We start from the raw sequence: 20,149 nt of genomic DNA, 5'->3' as shown, positions 1-20,149 counted from the left end.
GCAGCAAATTCCAGAACTAATGCTCAATCAACCATTTAAAATCTTCACTCCCCATATCCCTCTCCAACCTCCAGAGCTTTGAACATATTCATACGACTGCTTCCTAATCTGCAGGATCCCCATCGCCTCTATCTTCCACTAACTGGCCATGCCCCAGCAAACTCATTTCATGATATTTGTCATTGCTTCCAAATACCTCCACAGGATTATCCTCTTCTCCCATCCGTACACCCTGGAATATATGTTCCATTCCGTAAGACCATAAAAAATAGGGTCAGGAGCAGGCCTTCCAGTCCCTCGAGCTTCTTCTACCATTCAATAGAATCGTGGTTGACTCCTCACATCCACTTTCCTGGCCATTCTTTGTACCCTTAATTCTCTTACTAATCAAAAATGTATCGATCTCAGCCTTAGATATACCAGGACTCTGCCCACACAGTTCTCAGTGGCATGGAGTTCCAATGACTCACCAACCCTCTTAAGAGAAGAAAATCCTTCTCAACTCAGTCTTAAATTGACATCCCTTTATTCTGAAACTATTCATTACATGCACTCCTTGGGCTTTTTTTTCTTCCTTTCTTTAATCATTAATCACCACTTTTTCACCCGTTAAGACTTCTGACCTCTCCCAGACTCTCCAGATTTGCCCATCTGGAACAACCTTTCTCTCATATCTCTTACCCATTGATTGGTGCTTTCATGCATGCCCTCTAATCTAATCCATTTTTCCTCCTATTATTTTTTCATCATTAATGTGACACAATTGTTAGTAATGATAGTGAAACAATCAGCATTCACACTCATTGCTCCACTGAAACTGACCACAACTTCTGGAATATGCACAGGTACAGTTAAATGTGGAAGTAGATGTGTTGCTGTCAGTTATTCTACACTTTACCTTAGGATTCATGAAAGTCTCCCAGACTGCAATCAAGTAGAAATCATTAAACTGATGAGAAATTGGCCTTTGATGCTATTAGTTTTGCTGTAAAACCTTTGAAAAAGTTTCCTGTTTGTTGAATGAGGTTCAATTGGGATTTTATTTGCATAATAAATTCATAATTACTTCTGAAAAACTCCCCTGACCCTGAATATCTAATTTTATGTTTACAGAATATCAGTATTTTCCATTTTGATAAAATAATTCACATTTTAAAAATGTTAAAGTTTGATTATGAGATCTCAGCCTGAATTCTCTGATTTCACCTGTATATGGGATTCTCCAGTCCCACTGCAGTGAATGGGGTTTTGGCTGAGTGCCAAATTCTCCATTTTTGCTGCCACTGGTGGCAGAGTATACAACATTAGAGAATTATGATCCTTATCTTTTTAATTCCATATGTATGGCTCAGTAATTGATTTTGCTGTCTTGGAAATTTTTCATTAAAAGTGAACAATTCAGTCATTTTACTTGCTGCTTTGTTGTCTGTGACAATACTTCAGTGTGATTAGTTGCTTATCTGAATCGTTGAAATCATTGAGATGCGTTTCCCCATCATATTTTTAAATGTTTGGCAGCTTTATTTCCTGGAGCCGAGAGTTGTACATTTCTGGCTCAATCCTTCCGAACTTGTTCAATTAAGAACCTGGCTTTGATATGGGGCAGCACAGTAGCACAGTGGTTAGCTCTGCTGCTTCACAGCTCCAGGGACTTGGGTTCGATTCCCAGCTTGGGTCACTGTCTGTGTGGAGTTTGCACATTCTCCTCGTGTCTGTGTGGGTTTACTCCGGGTGCTTCGGTTTCCTCCCACAGTCCAAAGGGTTAGGTTGATTGGCCATGCTAAAAATTGTCCTTAGTGTCCTGAGATGCATTGGTTAGAGGGATTAGTGGGTAAATATGTAGGATATGGAGGTAGGGCCTGGGTGGGCTCGATGGGCCGAATGGCCTCTTTCTGTACTGTAGGGTTTTATGATTTCTATGATATTGCCATCCAATTAGGTCCATCAAGGAGATGGGGAAGAAGGAAAAACAACATACACTATTGAAAGGGAGACTGTAGCCTTCACCATGGTTGCATTAAGCATGGTTGCTGCTGAGATAATGGTGGGATGAAACGGAGGCAGTATAAGACTAAAGCCAGCTCTTCAGCCCCAGCACTATCCCTCAAAGAAGTCTCTAGCAACTTCATTACAATGGCAAGTAGATGACCTGACTGCCTGCAGATGACCTCTGGGCTTGTTACTTTTCCCATTTAATGCTGCAATTGTACAGCACTTTCGTACCACTCCAACCTCCTGATGTGCACTCGCCTCCTGTGAGTTGACAAATTGCAGACATGGCAGTGTCCTGTAAGATGTGGGCACGATTCCATTGTCCTGGCAAAATGGCTATTAGCTGAATCATCAACAAGTTCAACTTGCTTCTCACTGGGTGACTTACCAACAGCATACTTCTGCCACTTCCAGATAAGTGGAGAGGAAAGAGCAACGCTTCGACATACCTTCTCAAGAGCATTTTCTCTAATTTTCCTGACCCTCTCACCTCTGACCCCACCTTCACAGGCTTACAAAAATTCCCTTCACTGTTGCTGAACACCAGAAGATCCCTTGGATTTGGTACCAGATTCTCACTAACGTCAGAAAAAGGGAAATCCACACTAAATACACACTGATCGCTAAATATTTGTGGCAAGCTTTCTTCAAGGTCAGTAGTCAGTATTGTTTCTTCCTGCTGACTAGAAATTCTGGGTCTCGAAGCTACCTTCCCATGCATGAGGAAGACTATCAATCGATTAGTTCAATTGGACCCTGAGCTGACTTGTAGCTGCACAATGAATCATATTCTCTTCCATATAAAATGAATGATAAAAGTTGCTTTGAATCAAAGAGCATGCATTCCAGGTAAATTTCCCTGTGTAAATAGACATTGAAAAGCATCCAGAAGTCTTGTTCCAACCAGAGATTTAAAACCTCTACAATGCATTAAACAGGAGTGGACCAGTCAATAGGATCAATGCCTGGGTTATCAAAACACTCTTATTCAATCTCTTATAGAGTCTTTTGGTGTGATTACAGTTAATTCAGTACATCCACATGGATTACCAAGACAAGCATCTGACTTTTTGTCATTTTTAGATAACTGCAAAATATAACATAGTATTATAAATACACTACATCCGTAAATTAATAGCATAATCCATAATCTCCTTATTTTAAGTATAAATCCCTGATAAGACGGTGTAGAAAGGCCACAAGGTAAACAACATGTTACAATGGTGACTTTTACATCCATCAATATGAATTATTTTCAAGCAGAAGCCAAAGCTGTTTAATTTGCTGTTGCCTCAAAGACATCCCATCCTCTGCCCGGTGCAGCTACTTCCTCCTCTGACTTGCACTACTACAGCACTTGTAGCATCTCCTTGAATTTCAATTTTGATATCCTCATCTTCTGTTTCTCACTGAAATTTAATTTAATCTCTTCCTCATTCTTTTCCCTTCATTTTTCCCCCTTCCATACTCCCAAAGTGCCAATTCAAAAGAAAGGTTCCAATGGTCATTCAAAACAACAACTTGCTTTCCGTAACATACTTAAATGTAGTATAATATCCTAAGAGGAGTGTGATCAAACAAAATTTGATATTTGGACAGATGAGCTAAGAAACACTTGGTCAAAGAGACAAGTTTTAAGGAACATTTTAAAGAAGGAGGGAGAGCTAGAGAAGTGGGGGATGATTAAAGAAGGAACTCCAGAACCTAACACTCCAGAAGCCATTCTGCTGGCTGTTTGGATCAGTTAACTTTAATTCTTTGCAGCTAAAATTGATCTCTTCGTCAGCTCCCTAAATTCATACTTTTTTGTTGTCCTAACCTTGTTAAGATTTGAAATTAACTTCTGAAATTTTATTAAAATGCACTAAAATCCATCAACTTTGCCTCTGCTCAAATTTTTCACAACTTCAACATTCATCACGACAGTAGTACAGCGGTTAGCACTGCTGCCTCACAGTGCCAGGGAAGTGGGTTCAATTCCCGGCTTGGGTCAGTGTTCATGTGGCATTTCTTCCGGGTGCTCCGGTTTCCTCCCACAGTCTGAAAGACGTGCTGGTCAGGTGCATTGGGGCCATGCTAATTTCTTCCTCAGTGTACCTGAACAGGTGCCGGAGTGTGGTGACTGGGGGGATTTTCTCAGTAACTTTGTTGCAGTGTAACCCTACTTGTGACACCAATAAATAAACTTAAATGACACTTCACAAGTTCCAGTTGTGTGTATGGAAAGTATCCAAATATAGCACAGAGCACAAGGGCTTTGCTCTCCTGTCCTTAAAGAATTTGCCAATCCATGTGCCCTGATAATGCAACAAAAAAAAATCCTCATATTTTAGTTGGGTGGGATTCAATGGATATTCTCACCTTTCAGTCAGAGTTCAAGTCCCACTCCAGAATCTTCAGTGCTAGATTTAGGCTGACACTTTACTTCAGTTTTTCAGGGATGCTGAGTGCCACCTGCTTTCTCAGAATCTATTGAACTATTCAAAGGTAAATAGGGAACTTCTTCTGGCCTCTTGACCACTATTTACTATTCATCGCACTAAGCTATGGGTTAACAACGACCTACCTAACGAACAGTTATTTAAGCACAGTCCCCTTTAGTGACATTCACTGACAATGAATTTATGGGTGGCATGGTGGTACAATAGTTAGCCCTGCTGCCTCACAGCGCCAGGGACCCAGGTTCAATTCCTGCCTCAAATAACCGTCTGTGTGGAGTTTGCACATTCTCCCTGCGGCTGTGTGGGTTTCCTCTGGGTGCTACAGTTTCCTCCCACAGTCAAAGATGTGCGGGTTAGGTTGATTGGCGAAGCTAAATTGTCCTTTAGTGTCAGGGGGATTAGCAGGGTAAATATGTGGGGTTACATGGATAGCATCTGGGTGGGATTATGGTTGGTACAGACTTGATGGGCCAAGTGGCCTCTTTCTGCACTGTAGGATTCTGTGAATCATAAAATCAAAATAACAGCAAGAACTTTTGAATTACAAATCAAAATTCTCAATTTAATACCTAGAGGTCTGTGATCACAGCACAGACAGCAGATTAAAAAAAGATAGGCTGCCTACATGCATTCATTAACACATTGTGGGTGTATATTGCAAGTTTGGAATGTAGGAATGGGTCCAATTTGAAGGTTATCCAAGTCAGTGTCAGCCATGCAGGGTATTAAAATTTTCACGCCACTGCTTTTGAAGAGGTTTCATATCGGAACATTTTTTGGGAATGTATGGTTATTGCAAAAATTTATATCTGATTCCATGTCATTGTGCAGTGTCTTTTTGTTTATGTGTGTAAGTCATGGTCATCAAATAACTCTGCTTAAATGTAATCCACCACAATGTAATATACACAAAATACAGTGTATATTCATTTGACTAAAGCTCACATGAGATCATAAAATTGTTCAAGAATGAGCAAACTCGCTTCCTAATAATGAGAAGACAGAAAAATATTAAAAGGGAACATTGCGTGTACAGTTCTAAAAATATCATTTACAAATAAAGCCTTGTATATTAAACATAAAGTACACTGCAGATTTCAAAGCAGTTTCATAGTATTGATTATGTTTACAGTAGACCATACCTTCACTGGGTCCTTTGCCTTTCCTTTCAGGCAAGCCTAAACCTGTGCCACCAGAGGGAGACAATGTGACGTCCGTTGGCACTGGCCAACTGCTGGCTTTGTCCTCACCGATCTGATACATCTGCCCTTCCATCGGCTGCAGGTGCCAGTTTAGGCCAAACAGGTGCATGGCTGTGATAGCAATGAGAAAAGTCATCTTTTTCTGGCTGGATCACTGCAGGAGTTCTGGATAAGTCAGGCAGCGATGTACAGTACAGTGAGGCGGCCTGGAATAGGACTTTTCTGTATTTTAAGTGATTATTTGCAGATCGCACACAAATGTTCCAATCCAGTTATCTCCACAAAGTTGCAGTGCAAAATTGTAGAAAACTGGATCTTTATCATATATGGTGTAATAATGTGCAGGTTTCAGTCTTGAAATTAATTCCTTACCAAGGCTACAAAGCCATATTGCGACGGTTACAGATCTGTGTTCAATGCATTAAGTTATTAGTAGCTTTCTTTTTATTATTGGTAATGACATTTTACTTGGTATCGTGCATGTCACTGCACTTATGCAGATGCACCAAAGCTTATACAGTCGTACAGCTTGTGCACTTTTGTCCAATCATTTCCTACCGAAAAGGGCAGCCTCACTAATGTGTAATGTGGTACATTACAGAAGTTCATTTTAACTTTTGGAGGGGCCCACATTTGGTGGCAGCAGGCCACCACCTTGAATGCGAGGGGAAATTGGGCAGGATGTTGTATGGTCTGCCGGTACCCATTTTGTACTTCTGCTGAAGTTGGATTTTGCACTTCATGGGCAGGGTTTTCCAGCCTTGCGTGCCCCAAACCTGGAAATTCCAACCCAAGTTCAACAGACCTTTCTGTGGTCCGTCAAGTTTTCTTTCTCACCTGCTACAATTCCCATGGTGGGCAGGCAGGGCAGGAAAATTCCACCCTGGCAGTGAACGAATTTTGTAGAGCAAATTTCATCTGGAAACAATGTTCGGATTTATCATACAGTGGCCAAGTAAGTGCATTATCTTATTGTCCATTTGTACTATCTGTGAAGCAATCTAAAAATTTTGTGATAGCATTTACAACATGTTTAAAACATTGCCTACAGTACTGATAACCAAGGCTGGGTAACGGAACTTATAAAACTCTTCCTTGTGTGGGAGAAATGTTTAGGGATGTGATCTTATTAGATATTGACAAAAATGATTATTTTACAAGCCAAAAGTAAAAATAGGATGACATCTTCCCATTTATATTCTATTTTTCTCTAGTTGTCACAGAGGAGTTGCTGATAACTATTTAATTTTAGAACTGAAGTTGTTGTGTTTCTTCTTTGTACTTTGCAGTGATCAATCATAATAGTGTCAAAGTTATTTTCAGCATTATTTCTGTGTCTCGAAGATATTAAGTGCTGCTTTTCAAAAATGTGACATTGAATAACAGCCAATTGAAGTCTATTTGGTTATGTACAAACAGTTATGTTGGCCAGGATTTTGCATACCTCCATATCCCCCAGCATGGTAGATTTTCCAGTGGCCAAGGCCATGGAAAATGCCATTCCCTTCAGCAAGACTGAAAGATCCCACTGTGGGTCAATGGTGGGCCATCTCCGACACTGGAAACCCCATCACAAGGGGGCCAGAAAATCCCAGCCATTGACTACACTTCTCAATATCCAATACTTACAGAAAATATTTGTTATGATCTTTCCAAGAAAAGAATTTGGTTCCTGTTTGATTTTGGGTGATTTCAGTTCTTGACACTTTCGAAGTAAACAGGGATGAGAGGTTAAGAATAGTCAATGTTTCTTGGTTATCTACAGAGTCAATCTCCAAGTCAGGACCATCAGTAACTCAACTCATGATTAAATTGTGTAAGGTTGCCTTGTATGGGGTATAAATTCAAAATTCAATAATTGAATGGAATATTCTATCATATTTTATCATGACATGTTCTATCCATGAAATTATACTGTGTGATGTTACCTCATGTACATTTATCTTTTTATCTGAAATACCTCCCCTATTTTTGAAAGAAATATTAACCCTTTTAATTTGAAAGACTAACTTCAGTTCTGGAATTATAGAGACCAGCAGATCAAGTGAACATTCCTGATCCTGCCAGAAATGTACATTTAATTTTGGGCCTAAAGAAATTACTCTTTATGTAGTGGCAGTTGGAAGTGCTTTCCTAAGATGTGCATATGATTGCTGTCTTGCAAACAGGCCACTAATATTTATGGTATAAGAAATTACTTTTTGGCAAAGTCACAGCAAGTAATGGACTTGCATCTTGGGAAGAGCAGATGTCACCTAAACAAGGCAAGATAAAATGTAGTGCAGATTCCTATGAGACAAGCATGTTCCAATTTGAAGCAACTTCAGAAAACGCTCAGAAAATAGTACACCATGCTTCATTTTACATTCTTAGCTTGTGGTGACTTGGGTTTTGCATATGCTTATGTAAGGTTGTGTAGCTGTATAAGAAAGCAACAAAGAAAATGAATATTTGTCACACCTTTATCTCACGGGCTATTAACGTACCTCCCAGAATGTACTATCACACACCTTTGACATTAATTTACTAATTGAACTGGAATCAAAAGGGATTTCACCATGGTGGGACTCCCCCAGCATTGTAAGTAATACAGCAGCAATGTGACTCTGTTAAACAAAAGTTACTTGCTGAAGGGGACGAGTTTTTTTTTCAGTGCATGAGGGAATAGGCTGATGTGAATCTTATTTCTAATTTTAAAATAGTACATTAGACACCAATCTGTTCTGACTTGAGGGAATCTTTTGTTCTTTTGTTAGCCCTATCACCTTACTAATTCATCACACAGCTGGATAGGCAGGACAACTACTGCACTCAGCAGGAAAAGAGAAGTGTGGGAAGGCTAAAAAGAAGACCAACAAAATGATCATCCACAAGGTCAATGAAAAAAAAGGCCCTTTGGGACAGATTGATGGAACGAGAAAGAGTGCTTAGGATGAGAAAAGCAGAACTGATTGTGAGGAAAAGAAAAGAAAGCGACAGGCAGTTAGTGAAGCATATACCCTAACAAACAAAACTCGGCACAGAAAAATATTCACATTAAATTTCTTCCGAGACCTTACTGGTGATTTGGCCACAGTATTACAATAATAAATTTCTGGCCAAATCAATTAGAATGTGTGAAATTAAATTTAAGATTGAAAAGACTCAAGTTTTGCTTGCTGGTGGCAATTGTGCTTGGCTTATTATGGCTCTTGACATTAACCTTAGTTTGGGATGAAGAAAAGCTACACTGCAATATTCTATGTGACAGCAAATGGCTATGTACCTCAGTGCAGGCTAACTTGAAAATAATGTTTCAGGCTGCTAGGAGATGCAAAGAATAAAATGTGATTGGAAATACGTTTAAATAGGTAGATTTGGACCAGTATAATCCACCATCAGCCTATCATTTTCAAAGCCCTATCTCTGATAAGGCAGCTTAGAGCAAATTACATCAGTGAGAGGCTGACTACTCCACTTGGATCATAACAACGTAACATGAACTGCCTTTTGCAGTTGGCTGCATGTGACATTCTAATCTATGAAGCATAAAAATGTTCAAGTTAGTTTGGCCCAGAGTCCAGTAATAGCTGCAGTAATTAGATCTTGTCATGTTACCACAGCTGGAGACAATTTGGCAAGACATGAATATTATGTAGCTGTATTATGGTTCAAATGGGTGATGCATACAAAGAGTAAAAACTAACACAAGACAAAATAAAATATATTAAAAAAAAAGAAGTGTCATCCATGCATCTTACTTCAATGTTATTTTGCTGTTCCAGCACTGCGAGCAAGAATTAGTCAGTGTTTTCTCAGGCAGCAAGCAGGGAAAACACTGTGGGGAGAAGGGGTGTGGTGAGGTGAGGTGGCAGCAACAGATCAGTGGGATTTTATGGCCTCACTCTGGCTAAATCATAAAATCTTGCCCAACTCTAATGGAGAATTCCATTCTGGGAACCTCGGAACAAACTGCAGCGATTCGGCAACTGAGTTAAGCATCTGCCAACTGAAGCCAATTGGGTATTTTCTATCTCAGCACATGGCCCTAAATATTGTCTTTAATGTTTACAGCATACCTTTTATTGAGAGAAAAGCAGAATAATTGATTTATACAGAAATTTATAATAAAAAATCTATGGGCAACATCAACTTATGCCTCAGTTTTTGACCTGCACTGTTACATTGAGTTTTGAATAGACGCAAGTACCTTATCTGGATGATTACTTTTTGCAGAGATGTGGTGAAAGCTGGCTAACCTTGACTATATAGTTAAGGAAACAATTTTACAACATTATTGAAAATGCCTGCAGATCACTAAAAGAACTGCAAAATTAACTAATTTATTCTTTCTACTTCAAAACAACTCGCAGGCCAAAGAAGTGTTCTTTTTGTGTCAGGTACTTGATCTACAATATAAAAGAAACATTGTGAGGGATTTTTCAGCCTTTATTACTCGCAGGATCTTCTGGTCCCACCAAAAGCAACCCCCAAAGACAGGTTCCCTGGTGGTGGGCAGGCAAGCCATAGAAAACGCCACAGATTTCAGAAGGACCAGAAAATCCAACGGTGAGTTGCCTCTGCCGCTGGAAAACACGTCATGGGGCGGTAGATCACGACCATTGAATTCCTGAAAGTTGGTGTGATGAAATGTAAACTTTTCCCAAATCACATCCACCTTGGACTTGGAATGGCATGGTGCATATTGCAAATCAAACATTAAGATGTCTAATATTGGGACAAAATCAAAATGTTTTAAATGTCAATGTAGCGTGATGATCCTATATTGCATTCAGCAGAAAGTGATCAATTATAGATGATAGGTAAAGTACATCACACTGTATAGTAATATTTTATACACACTCAGGTAAATTCACATGTGAGAATAACACTATTTTGTTTATATTATGTGCATATATTTACTCTTAAAACCCAGAACTGCAACAAGGAATTTAAATGATCTGCTTTCCCCCATTTTAGTTCATTTTTCATCCTTCCCCTCTCATTGTTGGAATTGTGAATACTTACCAGGAGACCATGTTTTGTGTCACAACATTAAAACCAATGTCCTTCTGTGAATTACATCTTAGGAGACATACCAAGTATTGTCACTGGCTGTGGTTTGGTTCAGGCCTTTGGTTGAGAACGCTCCTGTAGTAGTTTAGTAAAGATTACAGGGGGCATTGTCCATTCCGAGCCTAAATTCCATGGCCCCAACCTCATTCATTATACAGTTGGGAGTTTCCCCACATTTTTCCCGTGGCAGGGCAGGCTGAATGGCACATGCCCTGCCACCATATCTGGGCACCATATTTAAAAAGTGCCCGGACATCAACTTTCCCACTGTTGAAGGAGGAGGTGGCCTACCGATCACAGGGAGCTCTGGCCCACAAATTCTGTGACACATCCTTGGAGGTCCTTCTCAATGCAGGGGAGACCAGGGTTACCCAGAGGATGGAAGGAGGAGCCTGGGCTCTCATAGCAACCTAGCATTGGATGATGTCTCCAGAGAGGTCAGTGTGCAGGGCCAGAGGCTGCTTCGTAATGCCACAAACCCATGAACGATCTCATCCGCACTGCCAGGCTAAGTGAATCCTCAACTGATCAAAGGCATCACAGTGGCACAGAGGGTAGCATTGCTGCATCACAGCGCCAGAGATTCGTGTTTGATTTTGGCTTTCGGTGACTATATGGAGTTTACACATTCTTCCTGCGTCTCTGTGGGTTTCCTTGGTTGCTCTGGTTTTGTCTTACAGTCCAAAGACGTGCAGGTTAGGTGGGTTGGCCACGGTAAATGGGTGGGATTACAGGAATAGGGTGGAGGGGTGGGTCTGGGTGGGATGCTCTTTCAGAGAGTTGGTGCGGATGCGATGGACCAAATGGCCTTTTTCTGCACTGTATGGATTCTGTGCTCGCGGTCACCTCACTGAATGGTAGAAGGGACATAGGCCTCAGTGACAAGGGCACCATCTGTGCACCCTATGCATAAAAGAGCTACTCAATATGATAAGATGATGCCTCATTGCCCCACTGCAATCCATCTAGTCTGCAGGTGGAGACACCTCTAAGTTCCTGACTCTTCCACCCAATGCTGACTGGTGTGGGGGTTAGGCATTGAGGGTAACAAGAAACATCTCTAATGACATGCCTCTATCAGCCTTATCCTTCTATCTGCATAAAATCACTACTCCGGAGGCTGCTGCCAGAATACTTGTGGAAAAGCTGCTGTGCATCGGTCACATGGTGCACAATCGAGTGGGTTATTTGGAAGTGTGAGAAATAAACCTAATACTCAATTGCTCTCAATCCCAAATTAAGGCCGAACAGGGGAGAGAGAGACAGAGAGAGAAAGAAATAGAAATAGAAAGAGAGGGAGAATACAGGAGTGGGTTGGCCTGACCGCAAGAACCTTACTGAGCTCAAAAGGCAGGCAGCTGAGCTGGACAGGGAAAGGCCGGACTGAGCCTGTGCAGATAGAGAGGGCAGCAGGCCACCTCGACCCAGTAAGGATCCATGCATAATGTAGTCATGTAGAAACCTGAGGGTCATGTTCAGCAGGTCAGCTAAACTCACCAGCACTCAGAAAACTTCTGGTAAGAGGAGTCTACAACATCCAAGTTGAATGATGATGATGATGACTCATGAGATGTTGGGGAAGTTGCCAGAGATGGGGGGATCATCAGACAGATGTGTCAAAGGCCCTCAGTAGACTGGCACATGAGGTGGAGGAGTCTACCCACCTGCTCTTTGATGAAATAGTGACATCTTCATGGGGTAAGTGGCGGATGCCATGGAGCCCCTGAATACCCAGTTCATGCCGAGGTGCAAGCAGACCGACGCTCCACCATGGTAACTATGCATGAGCTCTTGCAGTGGCGATGTGAGAGGAGAATGCAGCACCTTAAGCTCCCTCCAGGTGCACCCATGCCTCAAGTAATCAAACAGGGGCCCTCAGGCACCCAAAGGAAGGAGGAGCATCTGTCAAAAACCGTTGGGAACTCCACTCAGGACTCCTGAATGTGCCTGGTCCTTATTGATCCCCTTTGTCACTGACCCATTCAGCTTTGCCTTCTGTGATGGCGGCAGGGGGAGCAGTTGCCCAGAGCAGGATAGTCAAAGTAAGCCAGGGCCCTCCAGGATTCTTGCCTTCAGAGCGCAGGGACAGGGACCAAGTTCATCCAGGGTCAACCAGTCAGCAAGCTGCCTCCACCTCTGATTTCACCTCTGGTCACTATGGATCCCCAGTGATTGTTAATCTTATGAAACTTCTGTACACATAGCCCACTTGCACTTCAATGAAATCTGATGTGATTTATTTATGATCTATTCCTTTAACCTGAGCACTAAAACTGACAGAAACCTGTGGAGATGTTGGGGGGCGGTGGGGGAGGGATAAAGGGATTGTTGTGGGGGGGTAGGGAGTGGGGTGGGGAGAGGAATCCCACTTGGGCAGGGGTCAGTGAGTAGTCAGAGGAGGGGTAGTGGGTGTGGACAAAGTCAGGCAGCAATTGTGGGGGATCTGAGAAGAGTTCCATGGGGTTGAAGGGAGTCCTGTGGAGGGTGAGGGGTTTGAGGAGGTCACTGTTATAGATGGTTAGAAGCTAGCAGTGGTTTGAATTCCTCTACCTTTTTCTGAGTAGTTACTGCTATAGGGTGTTCAACCATGCAAGGTTTGTGATTTAAATTGCATTTATGGATGGTTCCCAGCACTGGGATATTGTCCAAGGAAGTCTGAGTTTCCCAGACAAATGCTGAGCTTCACCTAGGAACATCTGGAGGCTGGGGAAGCAGCCAACGCATCTTTGAGGTAGCCCCAGGTACACTGCCCGGGAGCTCAGAAGTCACGGTCTGTGATACTGTTTGAAATTTGCACTGCATTACTGAGTGAATTAAATTCAGATCAATATCCCATTCTTTCATCATTGTTTTAGTTCAATAAGTGGAATCCCCACTGTGAGGGCACGATAATTGCAAGCATTGTAACAGTTCAGAAGACTCATGAGCATCTTCTCTGGGCATTCAAAGTAGTTTCACCAACACCGACTAAATCCCATTAACCAATAATATAAAGGATTTTGAATTAAAGTCCATCAGCATTGTGAACAGTGTAAAAAGGAATTCAATTTGCAAGTGTGAAAAAAATGAATATTTCCATGTCTGGGATTTAAACAGGGGGAAATATTTGCAAGGGCACTATTAAATGAAGTTGCTGATGATACAAGAACACAAGGAATAGGGGCAGGATTAGATCACACGGCCTGTCGAACCTGCTCCGCCATTCAATATGACCATGGCTGATCTCAGGCTTCAACTCAGGCTTGTGGCCCATTCCCCATAACACTTGATTCAGAGAGATCAACAATCCATCTATCTCAGGCTTAAATGCATTCAAAAATGGAACATCCAGAACCCTCTGGAGTAGGAATTCCAAAGATTACCAATTTTTAAAAGTAGTTTCTCCTCATCTCAGTCCGAACTGATCGCCATCCTCATTCTGAAAAAAAAAATGCAGGACCCTTGTGGCTTGTAGTAGGAATAAAATGCATTAATTTGATCCTAATCTGCCTTTCTTTGCTGCAAATCTCCTTCTACCTGAATTGTCAAAATTAATCTGAAGCCGGTGTTCCCCACATTACTGGCAGTGAGACAACTCTTTGCCTTTGTCTTATTGGCAATCTAAAACAGGATGGTTTCAGTGGCCAAGGCGCCATCTGCTCTCTCCATACCATTGCTGAAGAGGTTTTACTTGTATTTAAACATGAATTGTCCAGCAACTGGGGAACTCACTGAAGCAAAATCAAGACAACTGAGTTATTCTAGAAACTGTAATGCAATGCGTCGACATGAAAAAACCACCCATCTGGAGTTTAGGGGTGTGAAAGTGGCGGGGCAAGGTGGTGGGTGGTGATGTGGGAGAGGTAATGGAAGGTCTACTGTTACTTCAAGCTTATTTGAGGTCAAAGAGAGCTACCATTTTGTCTTTCTGTTAAGAGACTGGTTCATACAATAAATGGAATGGGGAGAAGGAGCTTCCCAGACTGAGAAAGCATTAAATTGATCAAAGCAGTTTCAAAGAAGTTTAAAGGTTGATCAAATGTGGCTGGGAGTGTTTATTAAATTATCAATGTCACCAGAGTTAGGATTTGTAGATTTGATAACAAGGCTTTAATAACTAAATGGAACACAAATGAACAAAAGTCTCACTTTAGGTCAATCATTAATTCAACGACTACTCTTATTTTTTCAAATCCACAGTTTTCATTGCCAAACATCGATAATTGGAAGACTGTCATTTGAAACTATTCAAATCCTAATCATTAAGCTTTTCATATTTCAATAATAAAATGCAAGCAATCTCCTACCATGTAATCAAGAAACAACCATACAGCCACACAGCCATCAAAGAATCTGCAGTTATGTGTGTGTTTAATTAGTTCATGTGACCAAAGTATAAATAGGTATAGATTTTAGCTTAATTGTCGCAATCTCTTGCAACAAGTTAATAGGCATCCTTCAACTGCAAGCTTGCAGTGATTTTCTTATGAAGATAGATAGATATTTATTATGTCTCATCTCTATTTTAGTGACAATTGCAGAGAACATTCTGGCTTCAAGTCTTCAAATTTCTGTGTTTAAACATACTAAAGAAGTTGATTTGTTCTGAAATTTCATAACAAATACTAATACTACTTTTTAAACCTTCTCTTTGGAAATTCATATTTGCATTAGGTTCACTGGGGTTTGTTTACTTGAAAGAATAGGTCAATAATTGTTCAGTTGATTTATTTTTATTGTTAGCTTCTCCTGGTCTCTTTCCCTCAGAGGATATTATCTTCAAACTATGGTCTTGTGTCTGAACGACGATTTTCATTCAGTTTTTTTTCCTTCCTACTGAAGGTCAGGAGCTTTGTGCTCCATAATTAACCAACATAATTAACCAACATTTGTTGACCTTTTAACGACAGGAAGCCTGTGTGTGATTGAAAAATTTAGAAGAATCAGTACAAAAAAAGGCTAACTGTACCCAGTGGAGTACATTCTTGAACTTCAGGACAATGCTTGACATCTTTACAGCAACACTGAATGCTGAGTGGGCAGATCAAATTGATTTTTCTCAACAAGACACTGTGACCATACTGGTGCCGGCACCATTAGTAGAAGTTGCTCGTAGCTTATTGAGTGGTAGAAAAATAACACATTATTCTGCTAAAGTAACACAGAAGCTTCTCAGAACAATCTGATAGCTAATCACTTGAACTGATACATGCTAAATTCCTAACTCATGTAAGAGATTCAGGCTGAGTGAATTCTTCGATTTCCCCTTAAATACATTTCTCATGTGCAAAATTTAGGATCCCCCTGATCACAATAATTATAGCACCACCCAACCCCATAAAAAAAAAATCAGTAATGTTGTAGGAAGACATACGTTTTATGTCCAGGTTAGTATTATTTCATTATCTCTAGAACTCTTAATGATAATAAGTATCTGGCTCAACTGTTAATTATAGTTTTCTGGAAAGATGCAACCCACCCTGCACTGGCATTGCTCTACCTCAGGCATTCAGCAGGAAGCAAAAGCAATTTCTTTATGCAGGTTGTGGGATAATGAATCATGAGGACATGACATTTTGTTTCCTGGATATAATCGTCGCTAAAATAAATCAATTTGAGCACAGAACAGAACTTGCTATTTTATTTTAACACCCAACTTTTTAGTTGAAAGTACTAATGGATGTTACACTTAAAATTTTTCATGACACAGATTCAGAGCAGTCAGTAGAGGATATCAGTTTGATTAAACCACTTGCATTTATTCAGGCCTCACCCCCTTATTAAAAAAGAGCAGCGCCGCATTTCATGGCATTTTCTCTTTCAAGACTGGGTAATTAATTATCATATCACGTCATTTGTCCTGGTATTGAAAATTCATTTTAAATATGTTTGCAGTGGAATAGGCTGATTAATTTTAGTTTAATAATTTAATAGTTTCAATGTTCCAGTAATTACATCGAGTAATTACAGTGATTTAATCTGGTGAACATTTCTGGCAGCTTTCCAGTGGTGATCTTATACAGACCCGAGTGTGAAGGCACCTCTCAAATCAGCTATATCCAAAAGCAGAAAAAGCAGACCTAGTTCAATTTACTTCAAATATACATAAAAACACCAATCTAATTATTTATTCTTTAGCTACACGTGTACTATTTTTCAAGAGTTACGCCGCTTCCAAATTTGTTAGGTGTTGAAATTATGCTACATTATACCAGTAATTAACATTCAATGCATTTGCATGAAAATTGCTCTATCTGCTGATTTAGTAAAGATAACCCACATCTGGGGTTTTGTGGGCTCACCTCAATATAAGTGGCATTAAAAATCTCAGGAAGAATTGATTGCTACTGAAAAATAATTTTATTTTGTATCTTGGACGGCACAGTGGTTAGCACTGCTGCCTCACAGCACCAGAGACCTGGATTCAATTCTGACTTTGGGTCACTGTCTATGTGGATTTTGCACTTTCTCCCTGTGTCTGTATGGGTTTCTCCCATAGTCCAAAGACGTGCTTGTTAAGTTGATTGGCCATGCTAAATTGCCCCTTAGTATCAGGGGATTAGCGGGGTAAAAATGTGGGGTTACGGGAATAGGGCCTGCGTGCGATTGTGGTCAGTGCAGACTCAATGGGCCAAATGGCCTCCTTCTGCACTGTAGGGATTCTATGATTAGTGCTTTGATTAAGCAGCGGGCAAAATTCCAGTTTGCACAGGACAGCAGCATTTCTATCTCATTGCCCACATTGTGGAGCTTCAGGAGCAGACTGAGAATTTAACCTTCCTTCCTTGCTTTCAAGCCAGACCTTTCAGGTGCCAGGACTTCTACATGAGAGTCAGATTTGGGATTCACTCCTGTTTACTGAAACATCCAGTGAGATTGGAAAAGCTCAGTGCAATCATAAGCCTCAAATGAGATCAATGAAAGGAGATTGCAGTCAATTTCTCGGCTAGCATCAAATTCAGAATTCCTTAAAAAGCAATGCTTCAATTCTGGATGCTATCAGTCTGTTGCGATTCTTTTTTTCGATTCAAAAGTGGGCATTTGTGCTCCTATTTCTAGAATCCTTTGGAATTGAAAGAACCAATATTTCTTTTTCACTTTGAATTAAATTTGTCAGTTTTGTTAAAAATGAGGAATCAATATTTTTTAAGAAGGTGACAGTACAATGCCTCATCCCTCATCATAATACTGATTATAATTACAATTGAAGTATCAAAAAACAGACTGGTGTTAATGTCCTTAATCTATTATTCCAGCGACAGAAAGTCAGGCGAATGGACAGTTACTGTAATTGCCAGTGGTGACTACTGGTGCCCTGCAAGGATTGGAATTGGGAGTTTCAACTATTCATTACATTTAATAATGATTTTAATGATAGGATAGGTACCAACTGACTCAAAAACAGCTTCTTCCATGCTGCTGTCAGACGTTCGAATGGACTTACCTTGCATTAAGTTATCTTTCTCTACACCCTAGCTATGACTGTAACACGACATTCTGTGCTCTTTCATTTCCTTCTCTATGAACGGTATGTTTTGTTTATATAGCGTGCAAGAAACAATACTTTTCACTGAATGTTAATACGTGTGACAATAATAATAAATCAAATCAAATTAAAAAATAGAAAGCCACATATCTAAATGTGTCAATGATGCACAAAAGCAGCATTGCAAGCGGTGCAGGTGAAAGCATAAAATGAATAGAGTAAGTGAATGTGCAAAACTATGGTAAATGAATTTCAATGTGGGCCAAGTGTCAGGTCTTTCACTTTGTCTACCAAATGATTTAAAACAGCTAGAGAAGTTTCTAAATGGTGAGAAGCTAGAAATAGTGAAGGTACAAAGGGATTTGGGGCCCAGGTACATAGATCACTGAAATGTCATGAACAAGTACATAAAATAAGAAACAAGGTTAGTGGTATGCTGCCCTTTATGTCTATAGGACTAGAGTACCAGTGCATAACAGCCATGTTTCAGCTTTACAAAGCTCTAAGCAACACCTTGAGTATTAAAGCAATTCAGGCATCACGGCTTAGGCAGAATGCACTGACTTTGGAGGGAGTACAGCTTGGATTTACCCAAATTATACCAGGACTGCAAGAACTAAATTATCGTGAGAGATTACACAAACAAGGATTGTATTCTCTGATTTCAGAAGACTAAGAATGATTTAATCAAAGTTTCCATGACATTAAGGTGAACAGATAGGTAGATAGGACTTAACGGGGATTGTCTAAAAAATTACAGTTAGACCCCTCCCATGTGAAACCAAGAAATGCTTCCAAGCACAACGGGAGGGAGAGGTACTAAACTTTCTTCTGCAAACGATGATTGATGATAGATCAGTTATTAATTTTAAAATGGAAATTAATAATTTTTGCTAACCAAAGGCATTAAGGATATAATTGCTTACCAAAGGCAGAGGGTAAAGGTGGGTATGTGCAGTTAGATCACAGATGAGCCTTCATCTCAGTGAATGACAGACTGGCTTCATTAAGGATATAATTACTAACCAAAGGCTCAGGGTAAAGATGGGTATATGAAGTTAGATCACAGATCAGTCTTCATCTCACTGAATGACAGAACTGGCTTGATGAGTCAAATGGCCTCCTCCTATCCCTATGTTCCTCGGTAAATGTCCTCAGTCTACTTCTCTCCTCTTCTGAAGTGCTGATTCCATGAATGCCACAATTCCTCTGGTACTTCACCCTGTGAACTTTCTTCATGAGGCAGACGACAAGATGAGTTTAAGGGGCTGTTCAATCATAGATAACTACACCACCAATCTCGATTCAGTTTTTACCTGACTTACGGGAGCTTACTTTCTCGAGTAGGGAATACTGGCAAGCCATCAGGAGAGGGCACTTTAGTTAATTTTCCTTTTATAACCCTGGGAGAGAAGCTGCTAAGACCAATTGCCACATATCAACTATCACCTGGCTGAGATCTGTTAACTCAGCCCAGATGAGGGACTAAGACCTTTCTCTCCACATGGCTGATAATCTCACCGCATCACGCATTCACTCACTAAGCCACCACAGAGATGCTAACTTATTTCCAATCTTTAAGATATCATGCAAAGGAATAAAGTAAGATAATATTTTTCGTTCTATATTTTCCCCTTAGAATATTATGGGATAAGTATTAACATTTAAGATATAAATCTGTGACAGCTACAGGTTTACTTCAGAGCAAACGGCAACTATGTTAGAAGTGGCCTGATTCCAAAGAAAGTTCAAACTCAAAAAGAGAGTTGGTCAGCTCCTAACTCTGAAGACAGCCACACACATCTGAGTCAATGTACTTCCAGCAATGTTTTTAATGTCCTTTCCAGAAGTTGACCTTGGGTCCAAACTCCGGGAGTGCTCAACAAGAGGCAATAAACTCAGGCCACAGTAAAGCAAAACAAAACAAAATGGGAACGGTTTATTTCAGAGAAATTACGCTTAAAAAAAAATCAAAATTAGGAAAATAAATATAC

At 40.4% G+C, this 20,149-nt stretch overlaps 1 protein-coding gene across 5 annotated transcripts in view; it reads right to left on the bottom strand.

Annotated features, from left to right (window-relative positions):
- The window catches only part of tenm4 (teneurin transmembrane protein 4), a 582,746-nt gene that overhangs the window by 153,486 nt on the left and 409,111 nt on the right, over positions 1-20,149 (bottom strand). For all 5 annotated transcript variants that reach the window (XM_080197086.1, XM_080197087.1, XM_080197090.1 and 2 more), the window contains one exon: positions 5,576-5,746. In XM_080197086.1, the coding sequence (XP_080053212.1) occupies positions 5,576-5,746 (171 nt within the window). The remainder of the gene's footprint in view (positions 1-5,575; positions 5,747-20,149) is intronic.

The sequence above is a fragment of the Carcharhinus amblyrhynchos genome, chromosome 10 (assembly GCF_965287045.1).
Source record: "Carcharhinus amblyrhynchos chromosome 10, sCarAmb.v2.hapA, whole genome shotgun sequence".
Lineage (NCBI taxonomy): Eukaryota > Metazoa > Chordata > Chondrichthyes > Carcharhiniformes > Carcharhinidae > Carcharhinus > Carcharhinus amblyrhynchos.
Note: the sequence above shows the minus strand (reverse complement) of the source record. Positions and strands in the feature narration are given on the sequence as shown.